The sequence below is a fragment of the Pagrus pagrus genome, assembly GCF_965226575.1.
Source record: "Pagrus pagrus genome assembly, chromosome: 19".
Lineage (NCBI taxonomy): Eukaryota > Metazoa > Chordata > Actinopteri > Spariformes > Sparidae > Pagrus > Pagrus pagrus.
This window is the reverse complement of record NC_140203.1, coordinates 25,390,550-25,408,903: the sequence shown is the minus strand read 5'-3', so window position 1 is coordinate 25,408,903 and position 18,354 is coordinate 25,390,550. Positions and strand designations below refer to the sequence as shown.

The 18,354-nt window shown below is 39.9% G+C and overlaps 1 protein-coding gene across 3 annotated transcripts in view; it reads left to right on the top strand.

Annotated features, from left to right (window-relative positions):
- slc12a2 (solute carrier family 12 member 2) overlaps nt 1-18,354 on the top strand; it is a 74,167-nt gene that overhangs the window by 7,976 nt on the left and 47,837 nt on the right. The window contains exon 1 of one of the 3 annotated variants that reach the window (XM_084383537.1): nt 6,068-6,394. The exons of the other annotated variants lie outside the window; for them this stretch is intronic. Within the exon in view, the coding sequence (XP_084239663.1) occupies nt 6,356-6,394 (39 nt within the window). The 5' untranslated portion in view covers nt 6,068-6,355. Of the gene's footprint in view, nt 1-6,067; nt 6,395-18,354 lie in introns of those variants that run through there. 3 annotated transcript variants of the gene reach the window in all.

Genomic DNA, 18,354 nt, shown 5'->3' with positions numbered 1-18,354 from the left:
TTACATGATTGTAATGCATGGATAAAGTATAAAGTAATTAAAATAGTAATAAAAATAGTATATGTAGTAAATAAATGGTAATAAACCAGTGACATTTTGGAATGCCAATACTGCATGTATCCTAATGTATACAGTTTGGCCCAGTCCAAGATCACTAATATGTTCCAGTGGTCACATGATGGTTGAGTCTACATGGCTCACATTCCAATGCCAGCAGCAGTCATGGACTGGAGCATTGAACAAAGAGGCTAGTTTCATGCTTTGCAGTGGCACAATTGTAGCCTGTAGATGTATAAATAAACCAAAAAAGACTTGAACTGAATCACCAATACAGATGTTGTCTGCTTTTACATCAACCACTTTTGCTCCTTCTCAATGTTTCGATCACATCACATAGTCTTCATTAGCTGATGAAGAAGGTTGCTTTTTGTCAACATGTATGAGTGCTGGTTTCTATCTAGCCATATAAGTTTATTGTCAGGATGTCAAGGCGATTTTGAAAAGCAATGACATGATGGCTGTCCAGGGTCCAAGCCATCAAACAAACTGATTATTGTTAGTAAATCAGTTTATCAAATTAGTGAGCTAAAATATCAGGCTGTTCAAGGGAAGGCCATCATGTGGAATGCCATGTTAAAATTCCAGGGTGAGATATGACATGAAAACATGGTCAGCAGCAAAAAGGCTACATCTCTTTTGAACCTCCAGACACTTTTTTCCCACTTAAATTAAATAGTATGCTGTGCCAGACGTGAACCAAAAATCAGCTACTGGGCCAAGCTTAAGAAGACTAATTGGTCAGCTCTGAAACATCCTGCCTCAGTCCATACTTGTGTCACAACCAAACAAAATGATCATTCCCATTAATCCTGAATCATATGTCAATCACAATATTTGTCAAAATAATTACAATCTGATTTTTTTTTTATGATATAGTGCAGCCCTACAAAATGTGTATGTAAAAATAAAGACATGAATAAATCATTTGATATTTGGATTTTTAAAAATGCTTATATACAATGAGCCACCACAAAAACTCGGTATTTGTTGTAAGGGTGCTCCGATCAGGAATTTTGGGGCCGATTGCTGGAACAGTATCAGCCAATACTGATCGCCGATCAAAATTATGTTTCTTTACTTGGTTGTCATCTAAAGTTGTCTTCTCCTGCCGTTACCATCGCTATCCCTCTTCACAACGCTGCGTCAGTGCTAGTTATAATCACTGGCTGGCCTCTCAACCTAAAGACCTAACGTAAAGAGAATTGTTCCGTGGTACTGGTCCATCTATCCCCTCAGTCACAAATGGTTTGCTGGCAGGACCTTGCTAACATGTTGCGCTGTTTAAACCAAGAGGGCACTGAAAATGTATATTGATATTGACAGGAGGAAAGTTGGTTAGCTGTTAGCAGTGTGAGCAGCAGAGTCCTGTGGTGTGTGTGGCTGTGACATTTTAGCAGTGCATAGAGAAACTATCTACTGTGTTTATCTCATCAACTCATCTGATTGTTTCTATAGAGACCACCGATCAAACAATGTATATCGGCCAATAACGATCATTGCCCGATAAATCGGAGCACCCTTAATTTGTTGGGCTCTAATTGGTCTAAGTGGTGCCATACATTCTGACTTGCATCATATCACGAGAGACATTTACGGCCCTAAGCCATTCTGTTGCCACTGGAAATGGTATGGCCATTAAGCTCATCAATACAGAGGATGTGATGCAACACCCAATGGATTGTGCATGTTGTTACGGTATTGAGAGTACTCAGCCTGCACCAGTGCATAACTTGTTCCTGTCCTTGGCCTGTTCCAAGTTTTATTCGGTTATCAAGAACTGAAAACAGTTTCTGGTTTTACTCAGTGAATTTATTAAGATAACCAGGCAAGCTTGCTTCCTGGAACAGGTTAGATCTCTTGAAATGCCATGGTCTACTAGTTTGTCTTGTATGTCCCTCAGCAGAAGCAGCAGTCCCGTGTCCAAGATCACTTCCTCCAGTCAGTTGTACAGTAGATGAAAAACGGTGAAAAGCAATCTCTCCTCCTTAATCTCGGAAGCAGCTGATGAGCTTTTCAGATATCCAGCCATCAAGTACTTTGTGATGAAAACCTAGTCTCATATTTTCTCAAGGTTGTGCAGCTAACAGAGGGCTTGTATTGTCTTCCCTAGTCAGGATATATTGTGTCTTAATGGCAAATATGTGGTACAGGATCAGGAGTCGAGATGGTTTCATCACCACAAAATTACTGCTGCTAGCAGATACGCATGATCAACTGATCGTCAACAGGATTTAATTAGCTGCTGTGGTTGGCTCTCATTCATAGAGCCAGCACTGTTTGGCTCAATAAATGGGAAATAGCTTTTGGACTTTGAAATTCAGGGGGTTTGTGGTGGTTTGAAGGTCATGGTGACCGTGGTGTTTTCACTGTATCACATCTGACAGTGAAGAGTTTCCCCACTCTGTGCTTCATGCCTAGATCGAAATGTGCAATGGAAATTCCACTGTGCCAATTGACTGTTGCCCATGGACTTTTTCAGCGCAATCAATGAGTCATTCAGTGTACTCTCAGGGCAGTTGTAGAGACAGAGTGCCCCTGCATTTCCCCGATTACTGCTGAACACTTCAGGTTCTTCTTGTAACCTGATAAGGGCAGTGATGGTGAGCTCCACCAGAAGAAAACTGGGTGCATTTGGTGGGATGGACCTCTCCAGCAGGGACAGGCAGGAATGTCTGACTGTCCTTGATTAGGCGGCAGCAGCCACAACAGCCGTGTGCTGCAGATGACAGAGCAGATTTATTCAGTCCGGAGCAGCCAAGCATGAATGCGTTGTGCTTAAATATTGATGCCACCCACTCTGTTGCTCTAGTGTAGCAGCTCCACTGTGTCTGAAAAGGCTGGGACATCATGCACAGATGTAGCATTGCCTGAACATGTGAGTGATTTAAGTTGATGTTTAGGATGAGCTCAATGTAAACTAAGACCTTAGTTTGAAAGACACATCTCAGCCCTCACATTTTTTTAATGTGCTCTTATTGCCAATGCACACTTGGCACAGTTCTTGTAACAGTTGTTGCAATTGTGTTATTTGGCTGAACAGTGCTCAATGCTGAATTGTAATGTAAGGTGGCATTGGCAATTAACAACATGTTTCTTTTTACTTGATTTATTATTTAGTCTTTAAATTTCAAAGTCAGGGGAAATGCCCCAGCCAGCTTCACATGCCATATGGACGCATCTTTAAATTGCTGTTTTTGTCAAACCAATAACCTAAATATATTCAATTTGCAATTGTATGAAACAGAGAAAAGTAGCTGGACAGTATTTAACTCAGTACTCAAGACAATATTTAGCATGTTTGCTGGAAAAATGATTCAAACAATGAACTGATTATACAATTATTGGCAAATAGGCTATTGACTATTTTAACAATCGTTTCAGCTCTGTATTCTCTTTTCAGCAGAAGTGAGAAGCTGATTGTTCACTTTTTATCCGGGCTGGCACACTTGCCAGATGGCGGCCAGTCTTGCATTTTCACATTTTTTTGGTTGTAGGCTTGTGAACGGAGGAAGTGCCTCAACAGGGACAAGCTGACATTTAAACCAGTATTTGGGCATCACCTGTTTTGAGAAAGTTCGAGTTATTTTAGTATGGAAGTTTGTTATGAATATATATTGTGACAATTTCTGTCAGAGATGATGATCTGATCTTATGATCGCTAATAACAGTGTCAGCGTGAACAAGATTTCAACATATAAAACACCCAAGTTTGACTTTATAAATTCTGCTTGTAAACACACATACTTTGACTTTGTCCAAATATGCCCTGTCTTCATAAAGCAGCCATTGTTTCTCTGCGCTCCTGATGTTTTTTTCAAAGTTCCTTCTAATGAAAAGCTGATAGACTTCCACGTGAACTTGATACAAGGTCAGAGTTTTTACATCCACATTCCTTACCGTTCATCCTGCAGTGTTATCACACTGATTGGTCAGATATCACACGCACACTGCATGAATCTGAATAAGGTCTGATGGCCCTTCTGTAGTTGCATTCAGCCTCATTAAGAGAGTCCTTCTTAACATTTTGTAAGCTGTATCTTTTCAATACCAGTATCTGTGTGACCTACGTCAGTACATTAAAAAGCATAAATCAATCTGCAGTGCATTAGAGTACATCCAGGCAGCAACTACAAGTCCCATTTGTTTTAACACACACACACTGGCATACACGCACACACAGTGTGAGCTTTACTTTGGTCTGCTGTGTAAGTTTCCTTGAGAAGGTGGTAGCAAAGCCAGTCTAGTTGTCTGCGGCAGCTGGCGGCATCCTGCATCCTCTCTCCACATGTCGCAGCAAGGCTGAATTCCCAGTCTTCTCGCTGTCCCACAAGTTTTACATTTGACATAACCAACTGCTATGTTATTATCTGTATTAACAAGATAGAAATGCTTCCATACGGTCTACTATTTTGGTAGTTTTAAACCTCCCAGATATCAAGTTCTTCTTTATGTCCTCCATCCTTAGCTTGCTAAAACTAAATGTATGTTTGACAGCTGGAAAGTAACACTGTGTTGTGTTCAATGTGTTATCAGGTGAAAAACAAACCTCAGTACTTTACAAGACATATAGCCATAGCATAGACAGATAGAAGTCCATCACTTATCAGTTTTCACTTATTTTTACACTAGGCTATAGACCTGAGCGTGAATTCTGCCTCACAGCCTTTTCCACCTGAAGCTAATCGCTGCAGCCATAAATAATAACTGTTACGGCAAGCCCAGCTAATCAGCCAAGATCTGAGGAGGCACTGTCAACTTTGCCGACCAACTCTGAGAGAGGTGTGTGCCGCAGAGCCAATAAATACCTTATCTTAAAGCTGCCATGTGAAAACAATATTATTGTAGATTACAACAAACGTGTAAGGCACTGCAGATGGATAAATGTTTTGTTTTTGAATGTTTATGTATTGAAAAGATATCTGTAGACTGCTATAGTCTGATTATTGGAAGGCCTTTCTGAATAAAAGGGGAATTAAAATGATGAAAAGTAGCTGTGTGCAGTGATATAGATCAGTGAGGATGCCATACACTGAGATGCATCGAGAATCGTTTTGCATTTGAATCGTTGACAGCTGAATTGTAATCGAATCGTGAGGCCAGTGAAGATTTACACTTCTAATATCCATGCTCTACACTGCGTTACACTGCAGACAGATTATAGTGCTGAAATCTACAGAATTATTTTCAAATAGCAGTTGTAAGACAGAGGGCACCTCCTGAATGTGGTAAACATCACAAACATGACTGCTGCACACACCTCTCTCAGAGCTGCAGTTGTCCAGAATATGTCAACAGATAGAACTCTTAAGACGGAGCATCACAGACATTTTTTATCTATTCTTTCTTATTGACAATATGACAATATTTTTTAAAACAAATGACACAAGTGTTCTCTTCTACATTTGTTTTTTGTTTCCCTGCTATACCGGAAATATACCAAACCATGACCCTAAAACTCGCCCTAAAATTCACGATTCACCAAGGTGTGTCCTAAATCGTGAAGTCTGTGAACTGTTCAACTTCTCACTGCTGAGCAGCTGTACAACATGTACTGGCATTTGTCGCGTGTACTGATTCAATCATGTAAATGACTCATGAAATTGGAGTTCAGGCTCACACCCTTGTCACCAGCATGAATGTCTCCGATTGTGAAATGATGATTTTTTAAAAAATGTACAAAATTGAGAAAAACAAGGTGTCAGCTGCTGTACGGAGTACGTGTTGCCTGACAAACAGTGAGGTACACATGTTGAATATGCTGCTCTTTACAGGAGGTGTTGTGAGCTTGCACAATGGAGCCTCTGTTAGTGTAACAAGTTTTTTTTTTTCCTGAGCAAATCCCATCCTCCCCCGCTTCTACACTGCCTCCCCCTTCACTTTGTTTCCTGCACAGATTGCACACAGAAACAGGAAGCGGAGGACACCCTGGGCTTCTGGTGTGGCCTTTGACAGGAGAGGGAGTCCTTTTGTCTCAGCATCAGCCATGGCTGATGGCCTTACAGCTGTTGTAACACACACACACACACACACACACACACACACACACACACACACACACACACACACACACACACACACACACACACACACACACACACTGTTTGGCAACAGCTCATAAACCTCTGTTTGTGTGTGACAGTGTGTTCTTTTTGTCTTCCGAGGACCTGGATTCCTTCTTATCCCAACATCCAAGTGCGTCACATGCAGCCTGAAGTCAGAAATAGCACAACAACCCCACCCCCCTCCTGAGACCATTTGTGCCAGCTTCCTTGTACAGTAATTAAACTGGAAGCATATGGGAGCTTGGGTTTTTTCCCTCTTACCTTACAATAAGGTGAGGTGTCAGCAGTGCTCATACAGATTTAGTGTCAAACGAGCAGAATTACTCAGACATGAATGTTGTCTCAGTGTTGAGTTTTTAGTTCATCTATAAAATAGTTGGTCTTGGCTTTATCACAACTCATCTGTTGAAATGTTGTCCATTTCCATTGGGTCGGTTGGTTTTTCTTTTTACGTACTAAGCGGGACATTTTACTGTGAAAAATCTTGTTTGTGTTCTCTGGTGGACAAACAATGGTGACACTGTTTCTAAATTACCCCAAATTAGAAGTGTAACAGTACACAGTTATGATCACCATACTTCCTAATTCTTTCTAAATTGTTTTTCACTGTTTGAGCTTTGACTGGAGCCAGAGACGTGACAAGAGAGGAGACAAACCACCTAAAGCATTTTAGATAGAAATGTCTGTAATACCAGAGATGGTGGTTGCCTACTCAAAACAGTTTCACCTGACTTGGTGCATCTGCAGACGGTCTTCTAATAAACATTGAAGAGGAGGATATCACGCTTAAGTGCTATTGAATACCAAAAAAGATGAGGTTATTCAAAGATTAGACTAAAAGATTACACTAAAGATTAAACTCACATTTGTTTTAGTGCTCCGCCATAGCACGGCACTGTGGATTGATCCATAAAAGAAGATAGTGTTGTGAAACCAATGCGCAAGGGGAATTTAAATGATGAAATGTAGCCATGTGCAGAGATCATTGAGGATGCCATGCATCGAGAATCGTTTTGCATTAGAATAATTTACAGCTAAATCGTAATCGAATCGTGAGGTCAGTGAATATTCACACCTCTACTGCTGATCTTGATGAACCAGCTCCTAATAATCATGTTACTATAGAGGCTGGAAGAATTCATTTGCATTTGTCTTTCAGATGTTCTCGAAATTTGGTTAAATGCCATACATTTGGATTGAAATCAATAATACATTTAATGGCCTGATTGACTGGAGAATTATTAGTCAGTTAATACTATATAATACAATTCATATTTGTAAATGTAGTTTTGAATGGTATCAGTGCTTCAGATGGAGCAGTTGGTAGCAGTTACAGCAACGAGAGCAGATTAACTCATGTCAGATGTACTCTAATTTGTTAACACTGTTGTATTGACTTAACCAGACATGTCAGAGTTTAACAATAATGGTGGCCAACTACCCCTGAGGCCATCAGAAAGACTCAAGGACAGTAGACACAAGAGTGTACTGTTCTTATTGGACCAATTCTGAAGAAAAATGGAAACTAATGTGAAGAGCATACTTACCGTGGAGGTTTAGCCTACTGTACATTATGTCACTTCTAACCCTACCCTGACACTTGACACCCAACCACCCATATTAGAGACCTTTGGGATGTGATACATTCTAACCAGTTTTAACAGCCCTGTTGCCGAAATCGTAACAGTGACAGGCAGGAATCTGGATTTAAAATAGGATAGTAGTTTTAGAGAATAATTGGGGTACCTACCATTTTCTATGGGTTGCTAACTCTCACCCGTCCCCTGTGAAGTTACTGCCAACTGATAGGATTTTAAAATGTGGTTTCTCTTTGATATACCAATAAGAATTAGTAGTATCCAATTTTATAATGTGCATTTGCTACTTACGGTTATGTATAGTGTGGTTTCTTAATATAATTAAACAATGTAAGATAAAAAACATTACTACATGTGTACAGTTGATTACATTTTTTTTTTTAATATCAGTATGACAGTGATACCTTGCAAAGTGTTTTTTTCTCAGTGATGCAGTTTTTGTATACTGTAAGTGAAACGAATGAAACACTTGGGTTAAATACGTGGATAAAGTGTGAAGCAAGCCTATGTAAATGCTGAACAATGACGCATGCTGTCAAAGTTACCCATTTCATTATCCAGGAAATTCTTAAGTTGGCAGAGGAACTTTGAAATAAGAAGGAAAAAAACGTGAATTACAGTAATATTTTCTCACAGCCCACACAATGTTTCTTCCTCTGCATTCTCAGAACAGTGGAATTTAGTCCCCTTCAAGGAGCACAACAGTGATGACCTTCATAATCACATTTCTTGTTGCCTGCATTCCTTACTCTCACAGCACTCAGACTGCACGACAGATCAGCTGTCCTCTCCCGGCACCGCTAAGCTCAGAACTTCACAGAGCACATGCACTATTTTCACTCAGGGGCTCAGTCATAGTATGAGGGGTGAATGTTGACATCACTTTCTCACATGATGCCTCCCCTCCCACCAGTGCAGCATGACACAACAAACTGCTACAGCTCCTATGAATGGGCAGGATTTTGATACTACGGAAACGAGGCATTACTAGAAATATTAGCAAAATAGCAATATCACCAGGTGCAATATCAAAATTGCAGGTGCTGCAGTTTTAATCAAAGTAAAATGTGTATCAACATGCCCTTATAGATGAAGCACTGAGATGCTACAGAGATGTCCCAGCCTACAAATCTTCCTCTCCAGACATAAGGGAACATGCTTGTCTGGTAAAGACTAGGGATGGACAATTTATCAGCCTGGCTGATTATGGGGGCCGATATCCAGCATTTTTCTAATTATCAGTGTCTGTGTTTTTCGTATCCGATTCCCAAAAAAATATCTGAATTCAAAAATATAATACCCGCCCACAACCCTATCTGATTGGTCACACGTCACAGGTAATTGCAGATTCAGATTATTCAGTGTTGAACGGCTAAGTAACTTGTAACTGAAGTTACTAAATGAATGTTGAAGAGTGGAAGTATAAAGTAGCAGAAAATGTGAATACTTAGGTAAAGTGCCTGAAAATTGTACTGAGTAAAGTACTTGAGTCAGTTGTACTTAGTTACAGTCCATCACTGGTAATTCTAAATTCTGACACCAAGATTTTTATCTTTTACTGCAAATATGTTTATTTGTTCCAAGTATTAGCTATTGGTCTCCTTGACTACTAATAATCTGTGTCGATATCGGCCCTGAAAAAACAAATTGCTCGATCCCTGGTACAGACTCTAGACTCTCACCATGTATTTCTGCAAAATCATCTTTTTAATTTTTTCAGTGAAAATGAAACCGTGTAAAATCGTGACTCGCTTCAATATCTGTCAGAATATAATAAGAATATGATTTTTTTTTTGCATAAATAAATACTTACATAAAACAAAAATACATAACATAAAATGTTAACAGAATTGACGGCCATCCACAGAACATACTGGAACAGACGGTAAACCGTTGACATAAAAAATGTGGCAGGAAATATAGTTTCTTGACAAATAATGGTATATATCAAGTGTCTTAGAATGCCTGCAAGGAGTCAGGCCGAAAGTAGCAAAGACTGGGTCAAATTGGTCTTATTCTTTGATCAGAAAGTATCTGATTCATATTATATTTTTGCCAAGTTTAAACTATATTGTGTCTAGGCAGAGTTCTTGTAAGGTTGCTTGTGTCTTAGAAATGTGTTTTCTTTTGTGTGATGAAGAAAGTTTTGCAAAAAAAAAGTATTAATATAATAGTATTTTTACCAAGCCCTCTAACTAACACTGTTTAACTCTAACCAACGAAAACACACAGTAAAAGACTACATTTGTAGGAGAGTTTTTCTATCTCTCCCAGTTATCCCCGTCTCAAGAAATGAGTGTTTCATATTCCTTTCAATAACCTACTGACAAGAAGCAGCTCTTGATTATTCACCTTGAACTGAGGACACTTTGACAATGAGAGCTTCTGTCCATGCAACAGTTAACATACCACATGTCTGCAAAGTTGCCATGTGCATGTTCAGCTGGAGCAACAGCAAGTGTTTGATGAACAAGTGGAAGTTGTTTGGAGGTCAGTTTGATGTGACGTAGTAGTCTCTCCTGCTAATTGAAGCAGCCTGTTTCATGTGGGGGGAGCTAAAATCAACTTCCTGTGAGCTTGTGGCTAGCATCATGGAAAATTGGCAGACATCCTTTATATACATGGTTACAAGTTACCACGTGTGTGTGTGTCTGTGTCTGTGTGTCTGCGTGTCTGTCTGTGTGTGTGTGTGTGTGCGCGCGCGTGTGTGTGTTTACACATGCAGGATGCACCCACAATCCGGTCAATTTGCATTGAATTGGAAAATCGAGTCATTCTTGGTGGCCCACTTCTATAAACACATGTATGCGAGGCAGATGTGATGGAAATTACCAGTTAACAGGGCATAGGAGCAAAAATGCCATTGGAATATTTCAGAGTACCATTTTAATTCAGCTGAGAATTGTGTGTCTGCGCGTTTGGGATACAATGTTCTGCTAATGGTCACAAATGTAGCAGCAAGAGCTCTCCTCTAAATACACTAAACTAAGAACATTATGTACAGTGAAGTGTGGCACAGTGCACACACAGATCTGGACAAAACACTCAAGGTTCAATTTTGCCTGCTAGAGGTTACTAGGGAAATTTGAAAATAAATATAAATATATAATATGAAATATGAATAAAAAAAATAGTGTTTATGATTTATTTTTTGTGCCTCCAGAGATGTCACTCAGTGGCCACATTGCATTGTGGGTAATGAAGGCGCCAGGTTTTGAAAAACAGTCCACTGGTTTAGCATTGCACGTCTATAATACTATTGGACACATTATGGGCAATATGTGCTGTGAAGTCATTTTATTTTATTCCAGCTTTTATAGCAACATTTATCAGGCCTGAGACAATTAAATATTTTTTTTTACCTTTAATACTTTTGCCCATAATACTCATAGCCTTAAAATGTGACATCGTTGCATACCTACAGTCCTTACAGGGCTCCACTTCAGATTCATCGGCTTCGGTCAAATACAATAGATAAATACTGACATCAGTAATGGGCCCATTCCAGCTTCCAGTGCCTAACACATACTCCCTTCCATGCCAAAGTCAAACTCATCGGCGTTTCCAAAACTGCCTTTCTTTCCAAGTCCATTCACAGATTCTGTTACCTTGCTGAGCAACAAAGCTCCTCAGTGCTTGCAGGTCCATCACTCATCACCTCTTTCACGCTCATGCCAGAGTGAAACAGTAATTTGACACAATTTCAAAACAGAAATCTCTGCAGTGTGAGGCCAGGCCATTTTGATACTGTCAACAAGCCTCAGTGGGCAGCAGGGAATCCAACTCTGGGAGAGTTTCAGCGCAGTAAAAGAATAATGAACTGAGTGGTGGGAGGTTTTTCTAAACAATGGTGAGATGTCTGAGACAGTGGACATCTGATCATTCCTCTCAGTGACTGATGGTCATGCAGGGAGGGTGGGGGACTGATGGCCTGAAATAGGTATCTGAGAATCCATCAGCCAGGCTCAAAAGGTGCCTACCACTGCAATGTAAACTAATATGTATATCGGTCACAGTGTACCAATGGACGGTGTCATTGAGATATTATTTACAAATGCTAAAAGCCATGCTCATAGAGGCAACTCTTCCTACCCTCCCAACAGTCAAAAACTTGAAATTACAAATCTTCATATTAGAAAAGCTGCAACCAAAGAATTGATGGTATTTTTACTTACTAAAGATGCACCGATCGATTGGCTGAGGACTGTCAGTGTCAGATATATCAGATTGTGTACCGGTCACATTTACACACATGGCGCCCGCCCCCCCAACAGGACCACAAGCCCAACCTTAAAATAGAGTAACTAAATATTTAACATCATTCACCCAAACTATGCACGCTTGTTTGTCCTCTCAGATCAGTGTGAGAGTCTTTACTGTGTTTTTCTGCCAGAAAGCATGACGTCAGTTAGTTGTGCTTTGTAATGCCTTTCTCCTCTCCTCTGCTGCCTGTGTTCCAATGTGGGAGTCCATGCAGACATGGAGCGGAGCAGACACAAAGCCGTATCTGGAGTTGATGACAGAATGTGGATCTGGTGCTCCTGGTTTCTTTCGGGAAAGGGAAACATTGTAGCTTAGGGTTATAAATTGTACATTTACTCTGAGGATAAGGATCCGTTATCTGAACCATGGCAGCAAATTTTTTATTCCACTCACATGTTAACTGCAGCACATTACAGACAGACTCCTTCCGTTTTTACCTTTTACAATAGGAGCCCAGTATACACTAGGTATACACCAGTATATGCTGCGTAATTGCTTATAAGAGAGAGAGAGCTAAAATTCACCTAGAGTCAGTCACTGTAGTGTTTTATCATGAATATACTGAATTGAATTTTCCATTTAAAAAGTTTACAATAAAGTCTGTGTATGCTGTTAATTATAGTTCTTAGAAAGAAAGAAAATCAGAATTGGCCAAAATGGGAATAGGCTGGTCAGACTTTAAAAAATTTGAAAACCTTATTTGGCCAAGAAAATTGCAATCTGTGCATCGCTATTGATTTCTTTAACAATTAATTAATTATTGAATGTTGTTTTCTAACTTTCTGTCCATCGAGTGGTTAATGCATCAAGCTTTTAAGCACTGTACATTATATGTTGTGTTGTTGTAGGCTAGGTCCTCTCACACTCCTGATCACCAGACTTAATATCACTGAACAGTTGGTCTGCTGGTCTGGTCATTTTTTATATCTTCAGAACCCTTGGAAGACATGTTTTTAAAATGAAATGAAATGAAAAATTCATCATCCTCATCCTCATCCTCATCGAGCAAATAATAATAATCTAATCTTTTTTCAGAAGCAAGCTAAAGGCGAGTCTCACAGCACCTTGCTTCCAATGATGCCATGCAGTCAGTTAGCTTCAATATCTGGCTCTTCATTCTCAAGTGCTCTACTCTTGCGAAACCCAACACAAGTGGTGTGTAGTTCAGAGAGAAACTGGCAGTCTTAGCTTCACTGACATAAACAGGAGCCTTATTTGTTTTTTGATTAGGCATCTTGCGTCAGTCCTGATAATTTATAGGGAACAAATTATTCATTAGTCTGTAGGCAGCAAAACATGCCAGAGTTTCCTGGACATTAGGCTCTGTCAGACCTGGCTGTTGTCAAGTCACACAGGATTTAATGTCGTAGGTCTTGAAGGTTTCTTAAAACCTCACCTGACTCTTTGACTCTTTGTCTGATGTTAACTTCTAATCTAACAACTAAAATCTAATTGCAACATCAGGTTTTCTTTTTTGTAACTATGCTCTTCGTGGCGAGTCATAGTACAGTTTGCACTGCCGTGCTAAGCTCTTGATGCTTTGTCATTGTTGTGCAAAGCCAGCCTTTGTGTGGCTTCAGCCATGTAGATAATGTTCACTAACTCATCCTGTGTTGCTGTACTCTCCTCTGTGCTCTGCATTCTGAAATGAAAGTGAGTCGCAGCCACACTAGATACCGTTGTTGAGTTTAATTTAGACTGATACCAGCTAGGTGCAACATAGAGCAGTTGCTGCACAAGAAGAATACTAAACTGTGGAGAATGTTAGGGCTGAGTTTTTCTGTCGCAAATTAACCAAATGAACAAAAGTTGTCTGAACCGTCAGTCCTTTTCGACTGATTTATTTTGCTACAATGACATAGAATGTCTGTCTGTTATTCAAACACATGACGCTGAGAAGCCACTTTTCCACATTCCGGAGCAGCTTCAACAACATTAGTATCAATAACATAAATCAGTCAAAGCAAACAGGCCTCATGAATGTGTCAAAGCAGTCCCACAGTCAACTGAAGAGGAAAAACAGAAAATCAGCTCAGCTCAATACTCAGAATTTAACATCCAAGATGAATTTAATTGTCACTGTCCAACACAAGATTGTTAACAAATTTTCAGTTGTAGTTGTAAGCCTTAACGCACAACAGCAATACAGACTAATTAATAAATTATCTCAAGTCACAAAAGCAAACTATTCATGGTGGAGTGCGCAGGACAACCTCAGGAGCCTCACAGCCTGAGGAGTGAAGCTGCTCTGCAGCAGATACTTCTGTATCTGTTGTCAGATGGCAGCAGGGTGAACAGACTGTGGCTGGGTGGGTGTTGTCTTTTAGTATCTTTGGGTTCTGTGCAGACATTTCACTTCACCAATGTCACTGATATTCTGAAGTTGGTACCAGTGATGCTCTGGGTGGTAGAGCTTTTTCTGTTTTTTTCTTTCTTTTTTTTTTTTTTAACCAGGTTCGCGATGTGAGGAACACTGAAGAGACAGTCAGGCTGCAGTTGACATCCAGTCTGACCTGCTTTGACGAATCAACCAAACAGATGCTCATTGATTGACAGTGTCCATAATGCTGCACAAGGGCAACATGCCTTCATTTCTGTGTTGCATAATGAGATCAGCAGCATGACCTGACATCACTCTTAGCTAAGAATTTAATGTCCGATTGCCCAGCTGTTTCAATAATTTGTGCCAGTAGCAGATTTAATTATCTTTGAATTAACAAGCCAACCTCATGCCACATAAAAGTATGCTGAGCTCAGTTTGCTTTCAAATGATTCAGAAAGCCACGGCCATTTTAATGAATTTCATTAAATCACCCATGTCAGGCCAAGCCTGGTTGCCATTAAGGACTTGGTGTTGAAGTTGTATTATTTTGGTACTGACTGAGCAACAAAAGCTGTGTTCTGTCTGGTCAAAATTTTTGCCGTATTTACTCAGCTAGTCCCTCATTGAATTCCCAATTTTGCCAGTTAAATTTTTTGTACGCGCAGCTGGTAATCTGCATCGTTCACTAAACCTGATGAAGTACTTGTTTCACAAATCAGATTAATAAACATTCTAAATTTCATCAGCTGGGTGTGGCTCAAAACTCATTGGGAGATTGTGGTCGGTTAGTCAAGGAGTGGACATTCAAAAATTTAAATGCATCAATCTGGTGCACTTTGAGAGAAAAAATTAAGAGGCTAGATCATAAGTAATGAGCATAAATTAGAAATGAAAGAAAATATAAAATGTAGAAAATAAATAATATAAATAATAAAATATAACACTGAGCTTTTGGCTCTGCTGCCTGCTCATTAGTCCAGTCCCCACACTTGACTGTACTATTGAGTTTTGGCTATACAGTGGCCGTGTTAACATGGACAACATTTCTTCTGTCTAATGTCTTAGACTTGGATTACATCAGACAAAATGTATGGAGCCATCTTATGAATCTTATTTTTCTTAAATTACATTTTAAAACAAGTCCCCAGCAACTTCAGTTGTTTAGGCGATTTCTGCCATGCTGGTTTGAAGCTCCAGAAATGTTTTTATGCTCTACGAAACTTCACCTGACTTTCCATCAACATAGGGGTGAGTGGATAATGACTGAATACTCATTCTTGGTGAACTGTTCCTTTAGGGTATTGGACAGCACTTCTGACCTTGTTCAATTTATGCATACTTTCCCTTCAAGAATCAAACCAATTATTCAGTACCAACCTGCTTCCAGGTTCCCACTGCTGAATTGATTGAGTCCTGTCTTGACCACATTTTATTTTGACTAGCATGTGAAATGAGTCAAAGGTTATGTCTAATTATTAAGTCTTGGTCTGTTCTCTGTGAACATGTCTGCTGCATGCCTTAAGATTATTTCTCTAACCGCCGGAGCCCATTAGTGGAGACTGTGCGTCATTACCCAGAGCTGGATGATATCATTACTTCACTTATCGAGGGTCACTGCTCTCCGGTCTTTAGACTCTTGCTGGGTTTCTTACAAAGAACAATGGGTTAGATAGCAAATACTTCCAATTAAAGGATGGGAGTGTGACTCATATAGAGTCAGAGACTTGCAGTGAGAACACACTGTCTGTGTCATGGCGTATTGACTTTTAAGAAAGGAATTACTCCTTTAATTTCCTGCTTTGTGCTGTGTCTGTGTGCACTGGCTATCTTTTGGACTGATCCCAACACAGCTCTTGCCAAGAATTGTATTTTTCCTATTACTGATTTCTGTGTTCGATACCTGACATTTAGTTTGATTGCAACAGCCTGTACGGTTAACTTTGTTGGTTAAGTAGTAGTTACTCAGTGTATTTTTTGGGCAGAAAAGTGCTCACTGTGAGCTCAGTGCACAAACGCTTCATTTCAGGGCTCCTAAGAGAAAAAGCGCTGCACATGTTTCTTGTATCTGCCCCTTTGCGGTTTACGATCCATTTGTTGCGTTTTTACATCGGGAAATCAAGGAGGATGTGGGTGCATCACATGATCCATAGGAGATAAAAATACAGTGAATATTATTGCCTAGGCCAGGATAAATTAAATCAGCACCTCTCTGACACTCGGAACACTCATATAAAAAAAAAAAAAAATGCTTGTCACTGCTCCTTTTCTCTGGGTGGCTGCCTGCTGCCGCAGAGGCTCACTTTTCAATGGGAACAGCTGAAAAAAGACGCTATGCGGACACGGGCCCTAAGCCCCATAATACTGTGCAATAAATTGCACATTTAGTCCATGTTTGCCACTCATAGGATGTGGACAAGGTTAGAGCTGAATCACTACACTTCCTTTCCACTGCTGTAAAATGACACATGGGAAGAGGATCCATAAACCCAAGGTCATCCTTACCCAAAGGAAACTGTCTGAATATGAAATGCCAATTTAAAAAAAACACAGGAAGATAGCTGGTGCTGTGTGCGTTCAGCTAATGAGAAACACATTTTCAAATTGCAAGAGCATCAGTGACATCAGTGAGGTGAGATGTCTACACAGAGCCCAAAGGAACTTAAAGACAACACCCACCCTAGTCACGGTGTGTACACCCTGCTGCCATCTGGCAAAAGATACAGAATTATCTGCTGCCATACCACCAGACTACAGAGCAGCTTCTTTCCCCATGCCGTGAGACTCCTCTATTCACCATAAAGACTCCATTGTCTAATATACATGTAGCAGGACTCAAAAGGACTCGAGGGTATTCTAAACCCTTGCCTGAAAAATTACATTAGATTTTACCTTGTAATGTAAACATATGAAATTGTTACTAAGAAGTTTGCATTTTCCAAGGATTTGATTTGATGGCATAATGTGCTGTGTGCATTTTTTAGCAGGGTTGTGTAACCTGCCAGTCCATCATGACAAGCATTGTTCTAATAATACAGCAGGTATAGACTCTGTGGATACTTCTGTATTGAATTGTAATTAAAATTAGCAGCATGTCGATGGCCCCTAGATGGTGACAAACAATGGTGATGTCCATCAGTATTTGGCAAACTGACATTGTGGTGTCCCCTACTGCTTTAGCCAAAAATTGCCAATATAAAGGCACATAAAGATGAAGATTTAGTTATGGTTTTCATGCTCCCCAAAAAATATGTCACTATTTGTCATTACTAGGAATATGACTTAAACACTGGTTCCAGTTGCGAGCTCTCAAAATGGAAACAATGAAACTTTGCTGGATTTAAAGTACCATTTGACGCTCACGTTCCTCAGGCTGTCCGTGAGCACTTCTGGTGGTCTTGCTGGGGCGATACCCTGCCATCTGGGAGTGCTGTTGCCATGAGGGGGTATAGATTGTCATTGGCATGGGATGATATGAAAATTTTATGTCACGGTTATCCCAAAGTAATTGCGATTCATGATATTATCCTGATAATCATCGAAATATGCTCAAAACGTTTACTATGGCACTAAAATAGACTGGAATCACTTGACCTTACATTTTGTTAAGAAGCAGATATTTCTAATGTTCTTTAGCTTGGAATGTATAGTATTTACACACATCTGTTTGTTGTGGGGAATACAGTGGGCAAGCCGAGCCTTCAGTCATGGTGACAGGTTTAGGATTTTGGAATTTCTGGAAAGAGGCGGGCTCTCTCTTGTGGCAGTTAAAAATAAATCAGGAAATCAATAGGGGACTCTACAAAAGTGAGCGATACAACTTTTTCAATGGAAATTCACCACGATCAATTTATCTTTTAATAAGTGATCCACAATAAAATCTTCTTTCCTCCCATCTAGTTGGTCTGCAGCAGTGTTTGGGTGGGTGATGTGTGTAAAGGGACCCAGGGTTTCCCAGCAGAACATTGCATTCTAACACTTTACCTGTCAGTGGTTTTAATGTTTGTGCTGATCGATGCATAACTGATGTGAGACTAATTGCCGTAACATT